The following is a 24,554-nucleotide window of genomic DNA, read 5'->3' as shown; positions in this document are numbered from 1 at the left end:
CCGTCTCCTTCCGGGTCGCGGGCCGCAGCTGGCTCCTCCTGGGCCATGGGGGCAGCCGCCGGCGGGGACGCCCGGGACGGTGCGGGGGCTCCGCTGGACCCCGGGCGCGGGACGGCGCCGCCCCGCGGGGGCGGGAGTCCTGCGGCGCCCCGAGACAAGCTCTTCTTAATCAAAGGTGCAGAAAACCCTCCTCTCCTCCGCCCCCGGTCGCCGCACGGGTCAGGACGAGCGGCAGCGGCTGTAGSAGTCCCCGGTCGCCGCCGCCCCTCRGCTCCCCACMCGCAACTCGCGGGACCCGGCGGCCGATGCCGGCGAGGAAGAGGTTTCCTTGCCGCAGCCCGACATCTTTCTTGCCTCATTCCCATGTCCCTAGGGAGAGGCCGAGGTGTTTGGGAGTGCCCTCGGCTGCGGCGTCTGGATGTGGCGAGGACGCCCCTAAAACGCCACCTGCCTCGTCCTCCCCGCTGGAGGGGGCGGCGCCCGCTGCCTCTCAGCCTGGGCAGGGAAGCGGGAAACGGGGCCCCGCGGCAGGCGCGTTCGGGCACCCGGCCGCGCCGGGGCTGTGGGAGCCGCGGCCGAGGGGAGCTCCTCTCGCCCCCTGCAGCACGGGAGGGGAAGGCCGGCCGCGCGGAGCGGAGCGGAGCTGGGGGGCGCCGGCCGGCAGCGCGACCCCGCGCCTTCGCCCAGCGGCGGCGGAGGGGGCGAGCGAGGTGGCGGCGGCGAGCTGTGCCCTGCCCTGGCACGGGGGCAGCGGCGCTGCCCCCGGCGCCCGCCGCAGGCGAAGGTTTACCTTTCCGAGAGGAGCGAGCCCGCGGCGCCCAGCGGTGCCTCTGCGCGGCTCGTTCGTCTCGCGGCGGCGCGGCGAGGGGGCGGAGAGCGGTTGACGGTCRCCGTTAACGGTCGCCGAAGCCAGCTGCGAGGGGCGAGCGCACCAGGGGCTCCTCACCCGCCACCTCCAGCCCTGCAGGGAGCCGGGAGGTGGGAAGGACGGCGAGGGAAGAGAGGGGTCACACAGGGCCAAACTGTCCCAGTCCAAATGCTCTCACTAACAGTGTTGAGCAGTTTATCTGTAGGATCTAAAGTCAGAGGAGTGCCCGGATTCCTAACAGATTGAAATATTTTTACAGTTATACGCACCAAAAAATAGAGGAGGAAAGTGTTTGTTTTTTTTGTTTGTTTGTTTGTTTTTTAACTCAAAATTAGTTCGTGTGGTTAAGCGGCGTTGCCTTTTGGCCTGTAATCACGACGAGCGGTGACACGGCTGCTGAGGCTCCCTGAAGATGCTGTGGCAGTGCGCTAGCTCTCGCAGCTCCTGCTGATCCACGATGGCGGTGTTCCTCTCCCGCTTCACTCACAGCTTGGCTTTACTGTGTCCCAGCACCGCACCAGCCAGAAAATCATGAGGCGGGACAAAGGGTCAGATGGATGTACCCCCCAGCAGATACAYGGGAGTGTCTATAGAAAGCGTGCTCGTGTAGGGGTACCAGTCCCTGTTGCTTCAGTCTTTATACCCCTTGCAGTGCTTTCCTCCCCACTCCCAGGGCCATGTTTCAAGTTCTTCCTCTTTGAGGAGAAAAAGTAAATTTAAAACCAATCATCTGTGAAATCAAGAAAACATTGTTGGCTTATAGACCTTAAAATGTAAAATGCAGCGAGCATCCAGAATTTTGACAGTATGCGAGGTCTTCCTGCTCCCAAGCAGAAGAGAGACTTTATATATTCTATTGTCATGAATACAGCAAACTTCTCCATCATACTAATATGAAAATTCATCAAAACAATGTTTTTGCTTTCTACCTCCTATTTGGGCTAGTTTTTAATTACTTGACCAGCATTAAGAGAGCAAAAACACAGGATGGGTATCAATGGTTACAAAGAAAGAACTTGAACCACCTGCAAAAAGGATTCCCATATGAATTCAGCTGCTTTTGTGCAGTCCCCTCAGTCTTTTGAACGAAGGCTTTTTCTGATCTGATATTGCTATGTGTTCCTTTCTGATGCAAGAACTGGAAGGGATCGAGGGAATCCAAGCGCCTTTGGAAATGCTCTGAAGAACTGAAAGTGGGAAGTGCTTTATATCTTGGGAACGCTTTCTGCTAATGTTATTTTACGAGGGGAATTAGAGTACTGGAGCAAAATGGATAAAGCTGGAGAACAGCTGTTGCTTACAGAATGGTCTTCTGAGTTACTGGCAGATTTTCAGGTGGCCATTTGAAGTAACAAGTGATGCAACAAAAATAATTCAATCTTCCTATAGGGGAAGGGCGAGGCATAGTCACAATCAAGAAGATCACAGTAGCCTGGATCCTGAGTGAGAGAGGCTACCAAGGGAACAGTGGAAATTGAGAAGTATTGTGAAAAGGTATCTTGGGATTTGAATTATTTTTGTTTTCTATGGTTTAAAAATACTGGCCATAGATTTTTAAAATGCACTTTTTCAAAATATTCTTGCTTGCCATAATGAGTTAATGCAGATAGTTTTGACAAGTGTTCCTTTCCCTGCAGCATCTGCTGACAGATCTTCATTTCTCATATTTTATTTCCAGTTTTTGTTTTTTCTCTCCTTAGGAAAAAAAATATAATTTTTATTTTTTAAACTTTTCTTGGCAGGTGGAATTTTTCTAGGTACAGTTGCTACAGCAGGAATGATAGCAGGTTTTGGCACAACACTTGCCATGGCAAAAAAGAAGAACCCAAACTGGTTCAGTAAGGTTTGTTCCTTTTAAACTGTTTTCCAGTTATGATGCACAGGAAAAGGAATGTATAAAATCTTGTATAGAAATGGTGATATATGTGARATTTAGCTGCACAAAGTTGATGGTACTAACATTAGGTTTAATAGAAGTCAAGGGGAATGAGATTAATTTAAAAATCAATTTGGAGCCCACTACTTTAGTACTTTGGATTAGTTGAAATGAAACAACATAAAACTTACTCTGTTCGCTGTAATCGTACTACTGTTATATAATGAAATATAATTAATGATCTGTTTTGTCTGTGATGTGAACGTATTCATTCTCATGAGCCTATATCACTTCCATGATTCAATTTACCATTCCGTCCCACAGTATTACATTGGATTAGGAAGGGAGATAACTGTGGAGTAGGGATGGAATTGAGAAGGCAGGACAGTTGAAAGCTATGGAAGATGTAATGTGGAATTATTTAGTTAAAATTTGAGCTCTCTACCATGTAAGGGAACTGATGAGCATAAATAGTAGATTGGTCCTAAAAGATCTGGTGGACAAAACTACACCTCGTGCAATTGCACAGCATGATCAGTCTGATTATTCTGTAAAAAAAGAAAACTTCAAAACTAAAAATTATACCATGTCTGTAAATTAATCTGAAGTATATAGCACACTTAACTGAAGAACACTTTTTTTCCTTCATTAACACTTTGTTATTGCTAAACATGTCAAAAATAGACCCTTAAAGTTGATCAGTCTCTATTCCACTGCACCTTTAAAATACAACAGATTTAACAGAATTTTTGGGGGAGCTGAAAACTGATCAGTTATTTTTAACACGTTAATTTAATAAAAACACGAGAAAAAATAGCACTTTTCTATAACACTTTATCAGAGCCTTTTTATCACTCAACAGTCTCCTTTGTGGTCCAAGTAGTATCCTTCCTTTGCCATCATATTTTCCTCTTTAGGCTTCTGTATGTAGCTAACAACTGTCAAATAACTCATCCACTGGCCTGTCAGCACCAATTCCCAATTTCCTTCTGATATGGTAATATTCAGAAATGAAGAGCTCACTGTCTTTTCAGGAAATGAGTAGTAAGATCTTGACAGTTTTACATAAGAAAATAAATAGCAGAAGATCTCCATAGTGGAAAACTTATTGGATACTTCTTTTTTATTTTTTTAATGCCATTATATTCAGGAGCAGMAGCAAGAGAGATTTGTCTTCTGACACTAGGCACAGTTTTAGCAGAATTTTTGGAACCATGAACTTTAACAAACACTTAAATACAAGTTTGAGAAAAGAAATTAGGATAGTTCTAAAAATTATTTGTGCTTTGTTCTGAGTTAGTATTGCATTGTTTAAGTCACAGATTTAATTTTCTTAGTCTTACAAGGCTCAGATATTTTTAACCTTAAGGGTAGGGTGTAAAGTATACTTTTTGAGGAAAAAATGATTTGAGGAATTAAAAGAAATAAAGGGGCAGTAGTTACACTTGTACACCAAGAAATTTTAATAGAGAAATATTTGTAATTTCACTGGCTTTACATATGTCACTCATTTGTTAATTTGTAACTTCTTGATTCATTAATTCTAGAAACTAAGATTTTGAAATGGAGGCTTAAAAAGAAATGTGATTTTTTTATTTGAAATAGGTAAAACAGAAAACTTTATGAGAAGTTTAGTCTACAAGCTATAGAAATGTATTACAAGAAAGAAGCTTTTGTGTGTGGGGTTTTTTTTGTTTGTTTTTTTTGTTTTTTTTTTAAACCAACTTTGTTGTATTTTTAAACTTATTTTTTTCCTGGGCATTGCATTTTTCCCAGACAGCACAATTTCAGCGCTGTATATTCTTGGCTGTCTGACCTGTCCCACTATCAGTGTGAAATTTATCAAGAGTGACGTTAAATTGACATCCAAGAATATATATGCTGGAGATGGCACTGAATGATACATACCGTATCTTTTTTTTTGCTGAAAATCTGTATCTGCTACTATCTGTGTAAATAAATTCCAACAGTTTGCTGGCAGAATTTGTGATTCCTAGACCCCTCAACTTAAATTCTGTGAAGCATAGAAAGAAAATACACCTTGTCATACTGGCAAGTGAACAATTTCAGGAGGGAAGTCTAGAGTCTGAAAACATAAATGTTTGTAGAGGTTCTCTGAGGTTTTGTGACCAAAGAAAAAACAGTTTTGCAGTAGGTATGCTTATATAAATTTATAGTTATTTACTACAGGTCATTGCCTATTATTTGTAATAACACATTATGTACAATAATGAAAGTGTAAATATGGATAACTAAAGAACAGTGTATCCTTCTTAGATGTTAAATGCCCAAATATTTTTATCCTTGTTAAGGTGAGGCCATAGTTTCCCAGTCACTTCAAGCAAATATAAGGCARCGTTACTGTTCAAAGAAGTAACTGTACCATACTTCAGTTCCTGGTAATTCCTTCCTGCCCCTGTACCATCAGCAGCACTTGTGCTGCTAGGTTGGTGAGGTGATACCTATTAATTCCTACTCGCTTTTACCCTGCATTAGTTTTAGTCCAGATGGGTCTTCTGACCCACTTCACTCATGACCACAGTGACTGTGCTGGCATGAAGCTGTGTGAAGGTCCACAGGAATTAATTAATTTCCAATTAATATTGGAAAGTAATGCGAGACCTATTCTTTCAGCATCTTTGTTGGCTTGTGCCAGTTCTTGTGTCTGTGGAACTGCAGCATTCAAGTCAAAGCAGAAACAAGAAGCAAGCATAATGCAGCCTGGGACAGATTTTAATAATTTATGGAAGAAAATATAGCAATACAATGGGGAAACTGTACCATCACAGTCAGCTTCATGACTACATTTAGATTTTCAGGAAGCTAGAGTGCAAGATTTCTTGCAGAATAGTGTCAATGTTACTGGCAAGAAATAAAGTTGAAATTGAACATACTGTACATCTTTGATGGTAGTAAAGTTAATCAAATGTTGTAAGCATTTGTAAATTCAGATCCAAAATTTATTCAAAACTGAGATTACATAATTCTGTTTGGTGATGAACTGGTGCAGACACCTTCAATTAAATGATTCTTTTCCTTGGGTAAAATTAAATGCTCAAGGTCATAGAATGGTAAGGTTGGAAGGGACCTTGGGAGATCATCTGACTAGTCAAACCCTCAGCATAGCCCCATATGGGGATTGAACCCATGACCTTGGCATTAGCAGCACCACACTCTGACCAACTGAGCTAAACCAAGATGCTGCAGTAAGTGTTCAGCAGCCAGCATTTATCCAGGAGTTTAATTTTACAGTCAGCTAARTCATATAAAACAGTGAGCAAACTAAATGCAATCATCCAAAGCAGTTGGTTTTGGAACATACCATTTATTTTAGGCACTTTGAACACAGAGGAGCTTCCTTTCAGACACAGATCTTATCCACAAGAGGATAATTACAGGACTGAGGCCCATGTCTGAAAAAAAATAGTATCAGTTTTCCTTCTCCTGCTTCCTGCTTATATCCTCCAGAAAAAGAAATGAAATGTGAAGCATACCTTTGGGGGACCAAATCACCTAATTCTGTCCTATATTTTACTCATCAAACATTGTTTTAATAGCTCATTTATTAAATCAAAGAGTTTCTTAAAGAATAGGAGCAGTAATGAAGAGAAAGCAATGTGTACATAGAATAACAGGCTTGTGAATAAAACTCTGTTCTCTTAAAAATGTTCTTTTGTTGGCAACATGGTTTTCCCCCATGCTGTTTTACTGTCATCTTTTTTTAGCATTTCATTAATCAGCTTTCTTGATGCTTGGAACAGCATATCAACATAGCTGATAGTCATAAGACAAACAGTGTTGTTTACAGAAATCTCTCTCTGTATACTTAGTACCCCTGAGGAACTAGCTTGTGACTGAACTCTCTTTGACTGCTGTCAGTAAAGTCAGATCAATTGTTTCCATTTTGGCTTTTTCTCTGGGGCATCAAGCATTTAAACAACATTCTTTTTTTTTTGCCAGCAATTTTCACAGATAATGATGCCTATTTAAAGGTTCTATGTGGAGGATATTTGTTGTCCATTTTTTCCATCTTCCAAACTACAGAAATTCTAACTGTTGTTGTATGTTTATGACATTATTCCTGTTTCAATAGTCTAATCATCAGAATTTTTAAATCTATTCAATAAAATCTGTACTGAAAGAGTTATGAAAGTTTATTAGCTGTGGTAAGGCAATAATAGAACGTAGTTTAATGGTGTGGCTAGAGATCTCTGTCATTTGTGTCTGTGCATCATTTACATGATGCCCAAATTTTTAACAGGGCACACTTAAGGTCAGAACTAGACCTACTGTGTTTATACTGTCTCTACCAGAAGACTTTTGTTAATAGCTCCCACTTTTGGATGTGCAAATCAGAATAAGTAAGGATCAAGATAGCTTTTGCGTGTGCCCTTCGCAAGTGTTTATTTGTCCTTGGTGACTATGCCTAGGAGTATATCCTGAGGAAAAGTGTTAATGCTGAGGATCATTTTAACATTCTGATAAATACAGAGCCAAAAGGAGAAAAATACTGATGCTGTTTCATTGACCAGATACCATGATGGTAGACACTGTACATATGTTTAATTACATCAAAGAAGAAAGAGCGAAATTGTTATTCAGATCTTTAGAAAAACCTTTAAAGAGAGAATGCAAAATATTTTCCCCACTTTTTGTGATGAGTAAAGACTAGAAGAGTGCAATTCTTCAGTATGTTTTGGAAGAATTTTTTTAGATCCTCTGCAAGTTAATTGTACTTTTCGGAATTGTAGATTATAAAATATTTTTTTTATTATTAAATATATTTGTATGCTTGCACACTCATTTACATTTACCTTTGAGCAATAATTGTCACCTTTTTATTTTTTTTAAGATAACCACTAAGACTGTTCAGTTGTGTAAGGACCACAGATGCCAGTCTTAACTATTATCTTCTAAAATCTATGTTTCTGTGTGAAGAATTGAACAGTGAACCTCATGAGGAAAATAAACTCTCTTACTAACATTTACCACTGGGACTGTRGAGGGGATGTTGTCTCTTTTACTGTTGTTACAGGCTACATGGATTGCAACTGTAGTACAGGAATAAATACACTACAGAGGGCACAACCATGTGAGAATGGCTGGCTAACAGTAAAATTGCGGGGTGAATTGTTTGATGTAAGTCAGTGTACAGTTTATGCACTTAGTAACTGCAGTGTGCATTTATATGCTGTGACAGAAGAGGTTTCATCATGACTGGGATTCCATCATGATTGAGGCACCATTCYTCTTGGCCTGGGATGACTTTTTTAGTTTACATTTTTTTCAATTATTTTTCACTTGATCACTTTACTTTTGATCCTAGGGTATTACTGCTACAGCTGCATTACCAGAGAGTGGCTCATCGCTGGCCTTACGAGCTCTAGGATGGGGGTCGTTGTATGCATGGTGTGGAGTTGGATTGATAAGTTTTGCCATCTGGAAGGCTCTGGGCGTTCACAGTGTGAGTACCAACTTTGATCCCCTCAAATACCGTATTTTTCCTTGGGTAAGTCATCTCAGTGTGGAATGCTTTCACTAAATCTCTATACTACTTCAGCCTAGCAGTATCCCCTCCTTCCCCATGCGTAGAGTGGCTAACCAGAGATGTGTATACTAGAAAGGCATTCTTTGCATCTCCAACAATTGGGATGTTGTAGGAGAAGATGGTTTTGGAGGACGAATAATTTAGTCCTGCTTACGTTTATATTCATAATGTTCCAGATTCTGACAAAAGAGTCACTGTTCTAATTTAGAGACTAAAATAGTAGCTGCAAGCTTTCTATATTCTAGGCTTGTTGAGTTAAAGGCTATCTTCCCAAAACCTGTCTTTAGAATCAGTTTTTTGTTTTTTCTTTCTGGTCAAAATTTCATTTTTTGCATCAGGACATTGGGGACATAAGAAAAACTGGAAGGAAAATTGCTTTATTTCTAGTGTGTTTCTGGAAGGGGCAAAATGCCAGAAGCTTGAGGTTGCATGTTTAATAAAAGGGAGTTCCTTAATATTCAGTGTCGAGGCAAAGAAACTGGGGAAGCATCTCTAGTTCCCAAGGGGCTAAGGCTATCTTTAGTAAATTGCTTGTGTTCCAGTCTTTCACAGCCTTGAGTATGAATTTTAAAGTTCATATAAGCATTTTAGTTTTCCCCCAGTAATGCACCATGACTTAAGAGTGCCCTGCAGCTCTAAGTTTGGGAAAGCTGTCTACATCCTTTATAGGACTAGTAATGAAAAGACTTCCTTTACCTTCCTTGACAAATTACTTACCTACTCAGCAAAGTATTTTCAGATCTCCCAAAACCAAAAGGGGAGAAAATTTATACTCCATCGTGATACTGTCCTCATTAATATCTTTAGCAGAGTGGACATGAAGTGAGAACTGGAAATAATGAATCCCGTAAACTGGATCTGGGTCCCAAGAGACAGCACTGCATAGTCACATGTTCCTTAGTTTTCAGCATTGACTCCTAATAGGAGCCAGTAAAGCATAGCAGGACAGAGGCATTTTGTTTAAACATATATCCTCCTTGTCAAGCTTTCATAGAATAGCAGAGGAAGGGGAGGAAGAGTGGGAGTACCAGTTTATACTCTGCATGCTGAGCTGCAGTAGTCCACACAGTTTACTGTCAGTTGTATCATCAGAAGGATTCATTTCACATCATGATGCTGATCCTTATTCCCATTCAGTCATAGTACTTCTGGTCCTGCCAAGGACAGCAGAATTTGGCTCTAGTTGGCAGTTCATGATAAATCTTTTTTAGTCAGCTTATTTTTTATTTCCTTGAGAAGTACTGACCCCCAGTTGCTTGGTTTCTCTGTGAGGCTCTTCTCCTTGAGATTGTTTGACAGGGAACAACCCCATAAGCTTGAGATGACCAAGCCCTGGACATCTCTCAGTCTGAATTAGGGATCTTAGAGCTACCTGATAGCAGTGATTCTCTATAAAACGGCCAGTGCAGGGCATTTTAGATACTAGTTTAATTTTCTAGTTAGAAATTTGTGCCTTACTATATTCTGTACTGTGTTAGTGTTGATTAGTAATTGTGAATATATTTGGCAAGGTAACGGAGAAGCAATGTTTTAAGAGGCTCTTGCAAGTGCCCTGTTATGAAGGCCTCAAGTTTCACAGTATTGAAGTTAGAACTTTAGATAGTAAAGGAAGCAGATTTCTGTCAAGAGACCTTGTCAGTCTGTGATTTTGAACAGTTCTCTTCCTGCTCTCTGCTGATRTGTACTTTTAAATTTCATATTTTCTGCATTTACTGTAGACTTCTAATTTCCACTGCAGGAAGAAAACATGTATGATAATGCTACTCATTACTGTGTAAGTAAAAATTGGCATTTGTAGATTTATTGACATGCTTTTCTTTTTCCCATCTTACTATGTATCTGTTAAAATCAAATATGTATGTTTAAAATATCCGGAAGTACAAAACCAGACTGTATTGAAAATAAAATATTCTGACCAAAGGAAGAGGTTCTTTAGAATTAAAAATAAGTTTCTAGAACAAGTCATTTTTGATTGCTGTTGACAGTTTTTGCATATTGCTTTAACATAATACTCAGGAGTGAAGACTGTTAAAAGACTATTTTAGAGCTTAATTATCATTTTCCTGAACAGCTTAGAGCTTTACCTGCAAATAAGGGCTACAAGCTGGATCATTGGTTCTGGATTATTAGACATATGATGATTTTGAGAAGGGCCTATTTACTTTCTTTATTTTCCTTTTTCAGGGGAACAACATTCTTTTAAAAATTCTTAATTACTATCCTGTGAGCAGAGATAATGTAAACAATCAGTTGGCATACTAGCTTATGAGGAAAATAATGAGTCTAATACTTAATAGACAGTCATACAAAAATAAATAAAATTCAATTGGTGAGAAACTATTTACTGAAGTTAGTATGTGATASTAAGTTTCTTTATACATACAGTGTTCAGACCACCAAAGACACTGAGCTCAAGATTTTCAAATGAACATTTTCATTCCAGTCAAATGTTTTAAAATAGATGCTACTACAGATTTACCTGMATAAAAATATCTTGATTCTTCAGTGTTCTTGAGTTATGTTGCTCTGTAATACTTGCAAGCACTAGCACAGTAGGCCTATAGAGGTACAAATTACAATTTCAAACCTAGAATGACATAAATAGACTTGAAAACTGTGAATTTAAAACAGGATTTATCCTCTGAAAGTGCTGTACTATACATACTTCAGAAAAGGTTTGATTCATTTTGATGCCAGGCATCTCTGCTGAATTAACGACTGAATTCTTGGCAGCTGGGAAAAGAGAAGAACATTTTGCCTTGCGTCGTCACCTTAGCTGCCTTTCACAGGAGCCAGCTGCCTTTGGGACCACCTGCTCATTAGTCACCTGGCCCTGGTGCAGTCCTCTCAATACCGYGTACTGGCGGTACTGATGGTAACAGCGCTACTGACAGCTAGTACAGCCTTCTGATTCTCCGTTCTTAAACATAATAAAATTCTAATGGTGAGCACCACAGAGGTTTCACTTTCCAAACAACTGCTACAGCTTCTGCCTTTTCAGGAAAAGAAAATGTCTGGGTTATCTAGGTTACGGTCCTCGACTGCCCAACGCCAAGCGGCTTCTCCGGCGGGCAAGGCCGCGGGCCGCCCCTGCCTGGCGCCACAGCGGCACCTGGCGGCGGGCGCGGGCGCAGCGCGCCGCCGGAGGAGCCGGGCCGCGCCGGGCTGGGCTTCTTGCTCCCCGGCTCCCCCGCGGCTCGTCTTAGCGGTRACGAGTGGTCTGAAAAGCGGCATTGCGATAGTGGCGAAGGGTGTTGCCATTAGTTGCGTCCCGGGGGAATGGTTTTGTTGGGTATCGCTGCCAAAATACTKCCATTTTTTTAATGTTCAGGGATGGGTTTCCTACGAGCACGAATATCAATTATGCAGCACTGAGTGATTGATAAAGATAGTATTACTGTAAGCTATGTGACTGTTTAAATTATCTTGTCATCCACTTATAAAGTCAGAGATGAAATGACAAGAAAAAACTAGCACAATATTTCTTTGATAAGTTATAATTGCTATAATTAATCTGTTCCAGTGCTTCTGAAGCTGCACCAGTATTACTCAGCAGCTTTTGTACTGGAAAGTAACCARAGGTGTAGTTTACTGGCAATGTTATGTGTGTACACCTTCTGATATAACCTGCAGTTGCTGTAGATGCAAGCACAGAGCAGTCATTGGTTCATCTGTCTTGGACATTTAAGATGATGCACCAACTTTGGTGGTACTAGTTTTTTATTTAAGTGGTTTATTGGTTCTTAAAACTGCTGTGGCAATGCCTACTTCCAGCTCTAAAATGGCTTTATTGTTAAAGGTGGTTCTCTGTAGCTTTACAGTCTTCTGCCCTTTATGCCAGCATGAAATCCCAGGAGTGATAGTAAGCAACAGAACTTTATATCTTTATAAAGGATATAAAAGATTTTATACTGTTTCAGGTTGAGTTGTTAGTATCCCTTGACTGCAGTTACTGCTATTGTAATCTGAGAATAGGTGGATAAGTAGTAAACTCTCCTAAATTCTKGTCAACTCTTATCCCTAAATCACAGAGTGATAGATCAATGAGGATTTGGTTTGATAATATTTTAAGTTCTGTCTTTATTAATAAAAAAGTGAAATCTATTTTTTCAGTACCTAGGAGTTTAAAGTTCTATCTTTTTTTTTAATGTGCCCCTTGCAGAAATTATCCAGACAGCTGTCAGTCGTAGTTAGCATGACTTATAACTTGCTTCCAGAAGCTTTTGGGAACATATTCCAGATGAAGTCCACTTCTGACTATCTTAGGACATAGAAGCGCTGTCTGCATCAGCAAGCACCACAGACCAACAGGACTGAGTCAGTGAAGCAGTTGGTGCTGAGGATCTGACATTTATACCCCTTCCAGGGGATTTCTAAAATTTGGACTGACTCTGGCCTTGTCCCATAGCTTGAAAGCCTGTTTGCAGTTGGAGTACCTGAGGTGCATTCCTGGAATACATATTCAGGTTTAGTTTCACCCTAAAGGAATCCAGTTCATGCGCTTTTAGACCATTCAATACTCATGAACAGTAAGTGGGGATAAGGGAGATCTGCTTCAAAAAAGCACTCCTGATCTGAACTAGAATACTCATCTAGATTCATCCACAGCATTTCACTTTGAAACATTTCACAAAATAGGAAAAGATATGCAATGTTAAACCTAAGTTTAATAATTGATATATGAAATAGCAACAGCTCACTGACAGAAGTAAATACTAGCCTTTTTTCAAGAATTAGTTTTCAGTCTTATCTGTGAGCTGATCTAACTCACTGTGCATTGCRTGGTAGCTTATAATGACACAAAAGAGTCACTGGTACCATGCAACCAGCAGCTAGGGTAGCAGCTATCTCTGCTGGTGGAGACTGGTCTTAGATCTCGAGTCATCCCATCCAACTACATTAAACTTGTGTAGTTAAGTGTTTTGCTGAAATGAGCCTCTTCAAAATTTATAAACCTAGGGTTATCAGATGTGAGAGATGATTGATCAGAAACTGTATAATACATATTCACATATAAGTCATTTTCTAATGATAATTTATCTAAACTTTTCTGTATTTAAACAGTTCTAGTCTCAGCACTGTCCTTGAAGGCTCGTGGATTAGTGCCATTTGAGATAACAAAAACTGCATCTGTGAGGAAAGTGGGCCCACAATCAAAATACTTATGATTATTTAAAGGAATTTCCAATCATAACATATCCTTGGAAATGCAGAGAAAAAAGCTATTTTGTCTCGGAAGGAGGGCCAAATTCCGTTGTTTTATTTCTGTGACAATACTTTATCTTAAACAATTTAATTAAACTAAAGTTACAGTAAAATAATAAAAGCCTAATTAAAAGCCTACTGAAAAGCAGGCTTGCTGGAACTAATATACTTTAACTGATTTAACTGATCAGTCTGTAGCCTTCTCCTTTGCTGCTTAAATTGGTGTTTTTTATAAAGGCAGGACCCTGACATCTTACATGTCTGTAAAAGTWAGATGGACACCATCTTGATGGTTTGCTTTAATGAGTGATATGGGTAGGGTCTACATTTGTGAAATAAATTATTGCTCTTTTTTGAAGAGGAATCCTTCCTCGTAAAGGAGGACTCCTGGAAGAGTTGTTCTTGACCCATCCGTCTATCCCTGATTGCTTCATTCTTCTTACCCTCGTTCTCAATCCTATGACCTTAGAGGAGTTTCAGAGTCTGATTCCCATGTAGCCTATTGTCAGGCTACACCATTTAAACCTACTCCTCTACTGCATTCAGTATGCATATTTATCAGAAATAATTAATGAGGATAATCACCATGCTGATTGAATAGAATCACCATATCTTATGAAAGATTATTTCATCAAAAGAGAGCTTGGGTATGAATACTTGGGTCTTAAAACACATGTAAAAAACATTTTCCCCACAGTCACTGCAAACTCATTCCAAGCACCTTCACAAAGCAGTTATTTTCAATTGAAGATATCTGCTGCTGCTGACTTTAATATTAGGTTTAATTCCAGTTCCCTTACAAAATAATGACTGTGGTTTGTCAACAGTAGAAACTATTTGGAAAAATGTTAGTTTCTCAATTTTCTAGAAGTTACAGCTGAGTTGTAAACCCTTACTTTAAATAAGCCGATTTTTAAATAAGCAGGTTTTTTGTTTTTAATTAAACTTGCAGCTATATAATACTTGACAGGTATGAAAACATACCTATGAATAGCTGTTGTTTTATTCTTCATTTTTTACTATCAGCTGATTATGAACCTTCTTTTAAAAGCAGAACAATACCCTCAGCACTTGCAGACTGAAATGTTCAGCAATTAACGAACAAGATAAATCATGCTTTAAAAGCCCTTTTGCTCTTCATGTCCTCAATAAATTAAGTTTTATTTCCTCAGAAATAAAAGCATCCTTTTTCCCATAGGAAAAGGGCCAGGATGATTCATATRCAGGTTTGTGAAACTGTATCTTGTTGCTTACACATCTGTTCTGTGGAAAGCTGGGAGAATGATGAGGAGAATTGCATGGTAATTCGTGACTAATATAGTTATTAAATATTAGTTTATCATCTTTATGATGACTCCTAATGAAATATCCTGTTTTTCATTGATCTTAACCTTCAAAAACATTAACACTCTAAAACAATCACACAGCTGTGTACAGGCATCTAAAACAATTAAAATATATGCTTGCTATGCTTTTATTGGTAAGGGCATTTCTAATGCTTGCTGCTTATCTTTAGAGGAAATCTAACCTCTAAATCACCATTTTAAGCATAACAGGAATAACATTCCCTCCCGCAGTTATTTTGAGAGATACTTGATTTAATTTTGTGAGTCCATAAGMATAAGCACAATATAAATACAAAGGAATGTTAGCATTCAGGATGGATGAATTTCAAAAATACAGTAATAATTTAGGAATAAGATATTTGAAAATTATTCTCTCTTTGGCATCCATAAGTAGTACTAAAATCTATAGATCTCAACCAACCACAGGCATATTGCAGGGGCTGACGTTTTCATGATATTTCATAAATGAAGAAATGCTTCTATAAAAGCATTTTTCCTGGAACCATAAAATTCTTGCTTTGGTTGTTATTACTTTTAATTTTTAGCTGTATTTAATTCTCACCTAAGTGATACTCATGAAGTTTCTATTCCTTATCATGCTTACACTTGATGGCGTAATAAAAACACATCTTTCTTTGCTATTTCATGGTCATATAATTCAATGTAATTCAAACCTGTTCAGTTTGCTTAACATTGTTTCATGTCCTCAATACTTACATAAATTTAACATCTTAAAAAGAAGATGGAGTACTAGTACAAGCTAGTTCTTAATCCTCCTGTTTATGCAGGATTTTTCTGCATTGCTTATATTGCTTAATTTAATTAGTGCAATGTGGAGACGATTTGCCTCCACACACATGTTCTGCTAGTATTTTATCCAAGAAGTAAAAAACAAAGAAAAGCCCTGTGAACTTCATTGTATACTTGATAAAGCAGAATGCTTCTTCAAGGATTGAACTCATCATTTTCCTACTGGTCTCAGGGAAAGCTGCTACATTTGCGTCATCAATAAGGAAAGCTGCAAAAGAGCATTTTAAGAATATAGGAAGACAGTAACTGTAACTCTCTTTAGGATTCTTTCTGTTGTAGCTTGGAAGAGACTTCTAGCTGCTTGCTGCCAGCAATGTGTTAAGAAACTAGATAGAACAAAATAATCACCCTTCAGTCTAAAATTGCCTCCGTGGAGCACTTCGGCTTCTCCGTAAGTAGACCAGCTGATTGATCCACTTCTCAGCTGTGTGTAAATACATACTATAGGTATATAACTAAAAGCTGAATAAAAGCTTATCTGTTTGGTGCAAGTTATTCATGCTAGGTATTGGTTATATGGGATTGTTTTGTGCTTGGAAGTATGGTGATACGGCATTTGTCTTAGACTTCTGTGGTCAAAGACCCCAGATGCTCTGCTTGCCTGAAGCTATAACATCCCGGYTGTTTGTGCAATGCTAATTCTGACAGGTTTCTTTGCATGGAATTCAGCCCTGTTCCAGGAGTCAAGGCTGATATGTCTCTTAAGAATAGGACTTTGKTTTTTTTGAGGCATAGATTCACAACCATGAATCTCACTTATGCATTATACATATGATAAGTGTAAATTTCTGTACATACAGAGGATAAAAATTACTTGGATTACATTTTTCAGGAAGTATCTTACCTGGGACAATTCATATTTGATTTAATTCAGACATCTAAATTACTGCAGACAAGAGCCTAAACAGCTTGAATATGCATTCTGAGATTTTGGGTCCTGTAGCCAACATGCTTTATAGATCTAGATATTTAACTATTTTAATTTAAAAATATGTCAATATTAATTTTTGAAATTGTCTAGGGTGACTAAGGAGCAATGACTAATGAATTGTAATATGCTTATCATGTGGATGTCCTTTTCAGTCTCCCAGATCTGAAACCTTAGGAAGAACACAGTAATTGCTTGCATATAATACAAAAAGATTCTGCAGAAATAAATGGCATGTCTCTCAGTGAATTCAAAAGTATTCCACTGTTTCTTCTGCATGACATGAAAGCCTTTTGCAATAAGAAGGTATAATCCAAACTTTGTTCCATTACATAAATTTTGAAGCCTGATGCAGAATTACTGAAATCAGTGGGAATAGGATTGAGAATGAAAAACTTAGTCTGCTTTGGGATATCATATATTCAAAATCTTAAGTCTTTGGCACTTTATTTCARGAAGATCAATGTGAAGATTACAGAATTTTAAAGCATACTCATATTTCTCTGAACCTAGGGAAGAAACTTCYTTTTCAATGTGTTTTACAAAATTACTGTCTTTGTGTATATAAATTAATTGCTGTCTTTCACATTGATCGTAATTAGCTAACCACTTCCTTTTTTTGTATTCAAAATAATCCAAACTTAAACCAGAACACTTTTGTTTTCTTCAGGCTTTTCTATTGGATTAACATCATCTTCCTTTTACTACAGATGTTTAGAAAGAAACCTCCAGGCTAGCAGTTAACAGTCCCACTTTTGGGAGTTAAGTGACATTCATGTAGAAATTAAACCAGACAAATGGGGGCTACTAAAACATGTTTGTGATACAGACCAACTACCTTCCAGTTTTTGAAAGGCATGGATCCATTTGTGATGAGTTACATGACAGCTGCATACATGGAAAAGTAACATGAGGAGAGTGTTCCTGTGTTTTATCTGTTCATGCGACCCAGTCATTGCAAAAAGGACAGCCTGACTTGCTATAGTCCACCAGTAATTTGAATCAGAATATGTAGTAGCTTTGGGAGGTAAATGCATAGTGATTTTAGAACTACAACAGCTTCATTTTAAAGAAGGAAGATAGTCTTTACCTCTCCCTGCAAATTTCACTTTATTTCAGATTATTTTCATGTTATTTTTCTTTTTAAAAGTACAGGATGTGTTTTACATGATTATATAGGATTTATGAAGGATGTGTTTCTGTAAAATATCTCTRTGTATGTTTAATTTTAGGCATTGTAAATGGCCCTCTGATTTCAGAGAGACTATTCAAAACTGCATAAAGTTAAGTATGCGCCTAAGTCTCTGTGGGATAGGGGGTTATTATGAGCTCTTTACTTCTCTAKATATTCAACAAAATTCAGCCACATCTTTTCTCTATGGAGATAGTGGAATCAGGAAACAGGTTGTAAACAGTTCACTATGACAGTAAAATGTAGCATAATTAAAGTATTATGATGTGTACTGCCGGGATTGACCTTCTGAGTGCCATTTTCTTAGACCTGTAATTTTGAATAAACTGAACATTCATAATGCCTTTGCCCRTCAAATATATGATCTAAGAATACAGAGCAGAGCACTATTTTCTGTGCTTATTTCAGAGGTCAGCTTGCAAACCAGCACAAGTTAACCTGCGGTGAGTATTGCCTTTTACCTTGAGAATCAGAGGATTACCTTCAGCTGGGAAGCTGTCTGCTTTGCTCTTGGAGTACATTAGGGGCTCGAGGCTTGCCATTTGCTGCAAATGACTTGCTGTTTCTATATGCAGACCTTGGTAAGCATTTRCTAACAAGGATGACAGCAATCATTTTAAGATTTGTGAAAAGGTGGTAAGAACAATCCTCTCTGATGCTCTTAAATTCAGGGCAACCTGTCTCAATGGCACGTGAAATGGAAAGTGGCTGATTAGAATATAAGGCATATAGATACTGTATTCTGCTGCCAGTCAGTATTCCARTTCAGGGCATCTAACCTCATTTCACTTGAAAGCTAATGTAAGCAGTTCTTACTGGTACAAGTACTAAAATAGAAAACTAATAATTTCTGCAATCTGGGTTGGCCTATTATGAATGTCAGACATTAAAGAGAACATTTCTTTGTAAAACTTTAATTCTAGGATTCATCTAGACTCTTTTATCCCTTCTTCCATTCATTTTAATATGAACGGCCATGTAAGTGCTCTCCATAATAGTATTATTCCAATTTTTGCATGACATTCTGTCAGYGATGTACATTAAAAAGACATTATTAAACGGAAGATGCTTTTAGGTCCCCATATTTTTGCCACCTGAGGCAGGATCATTAGGTTAAGATAAGAAAATAACAGTGATCTGTAGCTATTACAGATTATTTAATGCAGTAAGGTAGATGATACCGTTTTAGAAAAAAACACTGACAGTCAGAGGTGGAACAGTTACTGTAATTTATTTGGCAGGAAAAAACAGCGTCAAGCTTTGCAGTGTCTATGATAAAAAAAAAAATAAAATTCACTTGAGTGAAATTCAGAGAGTTGCCTCCAGGAATGGAGCGTGTTAGAATGCTAAATCAAGAATTGTGTAACAAATTGTTCATGTACCACGAGGTTCAGAGGCAGTAGTTGAGAGAGTAGCCTACAATACTGAAGGCAACAGAAAGAGGTACTGCACTATTAATTGAATATCAGATGATATCAAAGTTGAATCAAGTACCCTAGTGTCAGTATGACTGACAATAATAAAACGACACCTATTTCAGTGAATTATTTAAAAACATTCCATTACTCAGTACATAGCGCATTAGCTTTTAAAATTAAATTAGCGCCTTTTGATTTGAGACTCACAGGCATTTGTATTGTGGAGTCTGGAGGAAATAYGGAAGAAGATTCCTTGGGAGGAGGAGGAGAGAGAAAAAGTATCCCTAATGGCATATCTAATATAAAAAGGCAAGGCAAGCCACAGATTCCTAATTGCAGCATCTYCCTCATTCAAAAGCAGGCTTGTCCCTTAGAAGGGGCAGGTGAATATATGGTCCCAATTTTAACAGCATATAAAGCTAGACTTTCTTCTTCACAAGAGGCTTACCACAAAGCAGGAGGCTAACTGGATACCTGCTAAGGCCAATTCATAGAAGGGCAGTTAATCTGCGTGTTTAGTGGACAAGTTATACCTTCCCCACCAGGATYCTTTGAAGTTGCAATGGGCCTGGTGTGGTATTGTCAGCCAGATGCGAACAAGAGCGACCCTGAAAACAGTGCGAGTTTGGAGGCCAAATTTAGTCCTATGCTAAACATAGTTTGGCCAGTTCAGACCCAGAACGTTGAGCTCATAGCCTCTGGCTGAAAAAAGTCACAGCCTAAGTTTTGATACTAGAAATGTAGAAGTCCAAAACAAAGCCCTAATGAAATGCTACATTGCATTTTCTCACTGAGAGGAGAATGAGAGAAAGTAAGAGTCTGTGGCTAGTATTAGACATGTTTCTTAATACATTAGTAGCGGGAACTCAAAAAACATTATGCAGAGAAACAATAGAGTACACTATCTTTAAAGTTGTATAGAAATGAAAATTTTGTGTGAAAGTTAATAGCTGTGGCTTTTGYATTGTGACTAAACTAGCCCTGCTCAGACACACTGTGAAGACATTATGTATTGGTCAGGGCCATGCCAATCACCGTAGCTAATGGCCTTCTTGTATAGCTGACAATCTAAAACGTAACACTGAGAAGACAGTGCACAGTGGTGATCAGCTTGGCATTCTGATTTATGAAGCTCTCTATCCAGAATGGGAATCACAAAAGAAGAAAGTCTGTGGAAAAATATAAAACATAGTCAAACTTGTGAACTGAAAAGAGAAAAATACTCTGTGCAGAGGGTTCATGGAAAAGGGCACAAATGATGGAGTGAAAAGAGATAAATGAGATGTTGAGCATGGCATCACTGGCAAGGTGGTTTTACAAATAAACATCAAAATCTGAGATGGCAAGGCTAAGGAAATTTCTCAGAGGATCTTGAAAGCAAAAAGAAGATATTGATCATTCCAAATTTTGCCCATGTGTTAATGAAGAACTGCTTTTTCAGAAAATGAGTTGATTTTAGCTGCAGAAAATAAATTAGCATTCTGAGAGGAGATGAATCAACCTAAGATTCTTAAATCTACATCCACCACCAGTGTTTTAGCGCTTTCTAGCTGAACATATTTTTTTCCAGAATAGACCTGTAGTGTTTTATTTCCTGTGCAAGACTGTTCTGTGCATTCTAGTGTTTGGCATTTTGGTAATAATGTGGTAGATACTAAGAGTGAGGAAGTATTGCAGTTTATTGAATGGCCCCCACCCATCACCCTTTTTTGGAGGTTATATAATTGTCTCTAGTTTTCTGTGGTATCTTSTGTCTTCAGCAGAGTAATTGAGGTGTCCCACAGGGCTTATCAGTGCATCATTTAAATCTGAGTTCAGAAACATAGCCAAAAAATCCTCATTGCACCAGTTCATTAGCTAGAATAAAATGTTTTATTTCCATTTATACCAAATGAGCTACAGCAGTTTATACCAGGTTAGGATATGACCATTCCTGTATTATAGCAAGATGAAAGAGGTTTGTTGACTCTTTAGAAATTAAAAAAAAATGTAAAATATATTGAACAGTTTGCACACCTGAGAAATAGKGTAAAATAATTAAAGAGGACTGGAAAAACCATCTGTGCTAAAGCATTTTCTACTGTAAATACTTGGATTTAATTGTCAACAATTGTTTAATGTAACGTAGGCTGTTCCCCTACATCAGTTCTGACGTTGGTCTTTAGTATCCTTGGGAATATTAGTGCTCTGTGAGAGTTTTTTGATTTTAAATAACTAGCAAAAATATTTGTTTAGGAGCTATTGCAGGTGACTGCCAAGATTTTTTTTAAAAAGAAGAAAGAATAATTAACAACAGCCATCTGATCAGGGTAGATATAGATCAGACAGTGAAATACTTTTTATTTAATAACACAAATGAGACAAAGCAAAAAGGATAATTAGGCTGTGAATTTTCCACGTATTTCTTCATGTAATATGTATTTTTATTTGGTGAGTAGTACATAGGTATTTTCCCACAAAAAAAATGAGTTCTAAATGTTTTCATAATCATGTTTAGTTCTCATCTTAGCAAAGAATTCATAATTTCTTTGTAAATTGCGTTTCATTCTTTGTATCAGCTGTAACTTTAATAATTGCATTCTAGCAACATTTCTGTAAAGAAGTGCCACTTCTCTGATGGGATTATTCTTACACAGAACTTGAACAGAAAATGCCCAAAAGTATTTGTAAAAATGTTGATGACCCACAGAACGCAAAGTGCAGGCATATTAGAGAGAATGCCTTTGTGGCAGTTAAGAATATCTAGATTTCCTGGAACCTCTCCATGGGATGAACTGGCAGAGACAGCATTTRGTATTCAAGAGGTCACCACATCCAGTCCTTGAATATCACATCCTGTCCTCTGTGCATGAATGTCTTAGAGGCTGTAGAGCTCCCTAAAAATAGTAGYCCAAAACTTCCCCTGTACATCCTGCTATTTATATAACAGGATTTTCACTGATTTGCTTTTCCACATTTATACTTCAAAAAGATTCTATATGTAAAAAACCCAGAAGAAAGGACCTTGCTAAATCTAGATATTATCTTTAAAGAGAAGTGATTTTTAAAAAAAGAAATGAAATTTCAGCCTGGAAAGACTATTGAATCAGACATGTTTACAATAAATACAGATTTGGTGATTGGTATTTACGTATTGCTATACAGAATGTAAAATCAGATTTTTTTTTTTTTTTTGCAGCTGACATTTTAATTTACCAACAGTGCAAGCAAAGCATGCTGTAATATGTATTTAAGAATTTTATTTTCCTTCCTACTATTATTTAAAGTTTAATCAGGTTTTGTTTTGTCACCTATATTCATATTGTAAGATAAACCAAAATTAAATCAGAGCTGAGCAATATTTTTTAATCCTTATTTTAAAATCCGTGAACATATCCACTGGGCCTTTAATCCACAGCAAATGTTGGAAAAAAAATAAAAAAGCACAACAGTCAAAATTCAGACATACTCTATTCAGATAATTTTCTTCCAAACAAAAAAACATTTCAAATTTATTTACATGGTAGTTTGTGTAAGTGTAGTGAATCATTCAGGCAGCTGTTCCAAATTAACCACCCCAATCTGATGGTTTAGAACTGGGGATTACTGTGGGTCCTATTTTTGCATAGTTACTTGAACCAACATAAACGAGGGAATGACTTAATTTTCTGTTATTTTTAAGATCTTTTTACCTCTTCTATACCTCACACAGCCATATTTTGTGGAATAAGCCCAGGGTTCATGGTATTACTTTATTTTCTTCTTACAAAAGTTGAATAATTTTATTTTTTAATCTCTTTTATAGATGAAAGAATTCCAAACCAAAATGCAATCGATGTTCCCAGCAATTCCTAAAAAAAGCAATTCTACTGTTGAATGGGAAGACTTACTTAAATCCAAATGAAACAGGAGAATAATTTGGAGATGTSCCTTTCAGCAAGGATGGCAGGGGAACTACTGGAAGTGTCCCATATGAAGAACAGAAAASAAAATTCAGACTGAGTGAATTACTGAATTCACTGAACCTGGAGATGCCAGGGAACATCTAGTAACAAGAGAATTCATAAAAACAATTTATATTATGCTGTATTTTTGCTGGTACTTTTTCAGCCTGTTTGATCTACTTGATTTGGAGGAAATCCAAGRTAAGTTTTATTCATCTTGAAGAAAGACCGTATCTTACAAAAACTTGAAGAAGAAACTAATCTTCAGCAGTAAATATAATGAAAATATAGTAAAGCCTTATCCCATCCTGCCTCTAAAGAGAAATTTGAGGAAATTTCTCTAGGAAAAAACAGTACTTTCAGTGTCATTTTCATGTCCCATTAGGAATATAACCATCAAGTAAACTGTAACAGATCTGTTAATAAGCCTGAAGGTAAAGCATACAGTGGACTCTTCTAAAAATAAAGGAGATATTTAAAGTTGCAACAGAGGAAGTATCTGAACCATGCTATTTTTGAATGTCTGGAGGGGAAAGCTAAAAGCATCCAGAATGCAAGGAATGACCACTGAGCTTCTCTGCGGAGCAGCGGCAGAGGTCTCTACAAGTGCACTCTGTTTCCTCAGTAGCAGCTTTTTTTATTGCATCCTACAATAGCAAATCTGATCATTTGCATAAAAGCTGCTATTATAGTTGTATAGAAATTTAAGGTGTAAGTGAAAATGGTATAAAATACTGAGACAGCCTGTCCTATGCAACAAATATTTTCAGCTAAGAAAATATATGGTCAGGTATAGCTTTTTGTATTTCAGTGGTTCCTGTGGCTCTTCTACCCGGAGAATCCTAAGCAGTATGTTATTTTTCACACTGCAGTGATCTCATGAAGTGTGGGTGTAAACGAGGAAGAATAATGTCTTAGTCAAACATTGTATTTGCAGAATTGTAGATCTGTAAAACTGCAGAAATAAAAAAATGCTATCAGTGAACAGTCGTTTGCTGAATACTCAATTATAAAGCTTTTTTATTAATTGCACAGTCAGCTGTCAGATTTAATAAAGTCCTCTTAAAAGCTGTCCTTTGTGATTAAATCTTTAGACTCTAAGAATGTTAAAAAACAAAATACTTTAAATGTCAGATGAATAATAGAGAAGTATGGTTTCCCTATGAAACATGACAGCACAAAAATAATATCTTTAAAGAAACTGAAGTGTAATAGCTGACATTTTTTCCATAGCTTGATGCTTGAAATCCAGTATTAAATAAATTGTGGTACATACTGCCATCATAAACACACAAAAAATAATACTATTTTAATATTTCTATTAGTTTGTGCACATGCTGATGCTTGTAGTGCCTATGCTTATGCATATTAATGCTGGCTTACCAAGTTTAAAATACTATTCATGCCATTAAAGCTAGTCAAGTGCTAAACAGCCATTAA

The 24,554-nt window shown here is 37.9% G+C and overlaps 1 protein-coding gene across 1 annotated transcript; it reads left to right on the top strand.

Moving 5' to 3' along the window:
- Nucleotides 1-24,186, top strand: TMEM242 (transmembrane protein 242). Its single transcript, XM_085297990.1, has 4 exons — nucleotides 1-175; nucleotides 2,611-2,711; nucleotides 8,071-8,208; nucleotides 22,976-24,186. Exons 1-4 carry the CDS (start codon nucleotides 46-48, stop codon nucleotides 23,072-23,074), a joined length of 468 nt encoding a protein of 155 aa, XP_085154116.1. The 5' UTR covers nucleotides 1-45; the 3' UTR covers nucleotides 23,075-24,186.
- The last annotated feature ends 368 nt before the right edge of the window (nucleotides 24,187-24,554 follow it).

Source organism: Rhea americana, unplaced genomic scaffold, assembly GCF_003343005.1.
Source record: "Rhea americana isolate MKP2758 unplaced genomic scaffold, rheAme1 scaffold_134, whole genome shotgun sequence".
Taxonomy (NCBI): Eukaryota; Metazoa; Chordata; class Aves; order Rheiformes; family Rheidae; genus Rhea; species Rhea americana.
The sequence above is the reverse complement of the archived record's forward strand: the minus strand, read 5'-3'. Positions and strand labels throughout refer to the sequence as shown.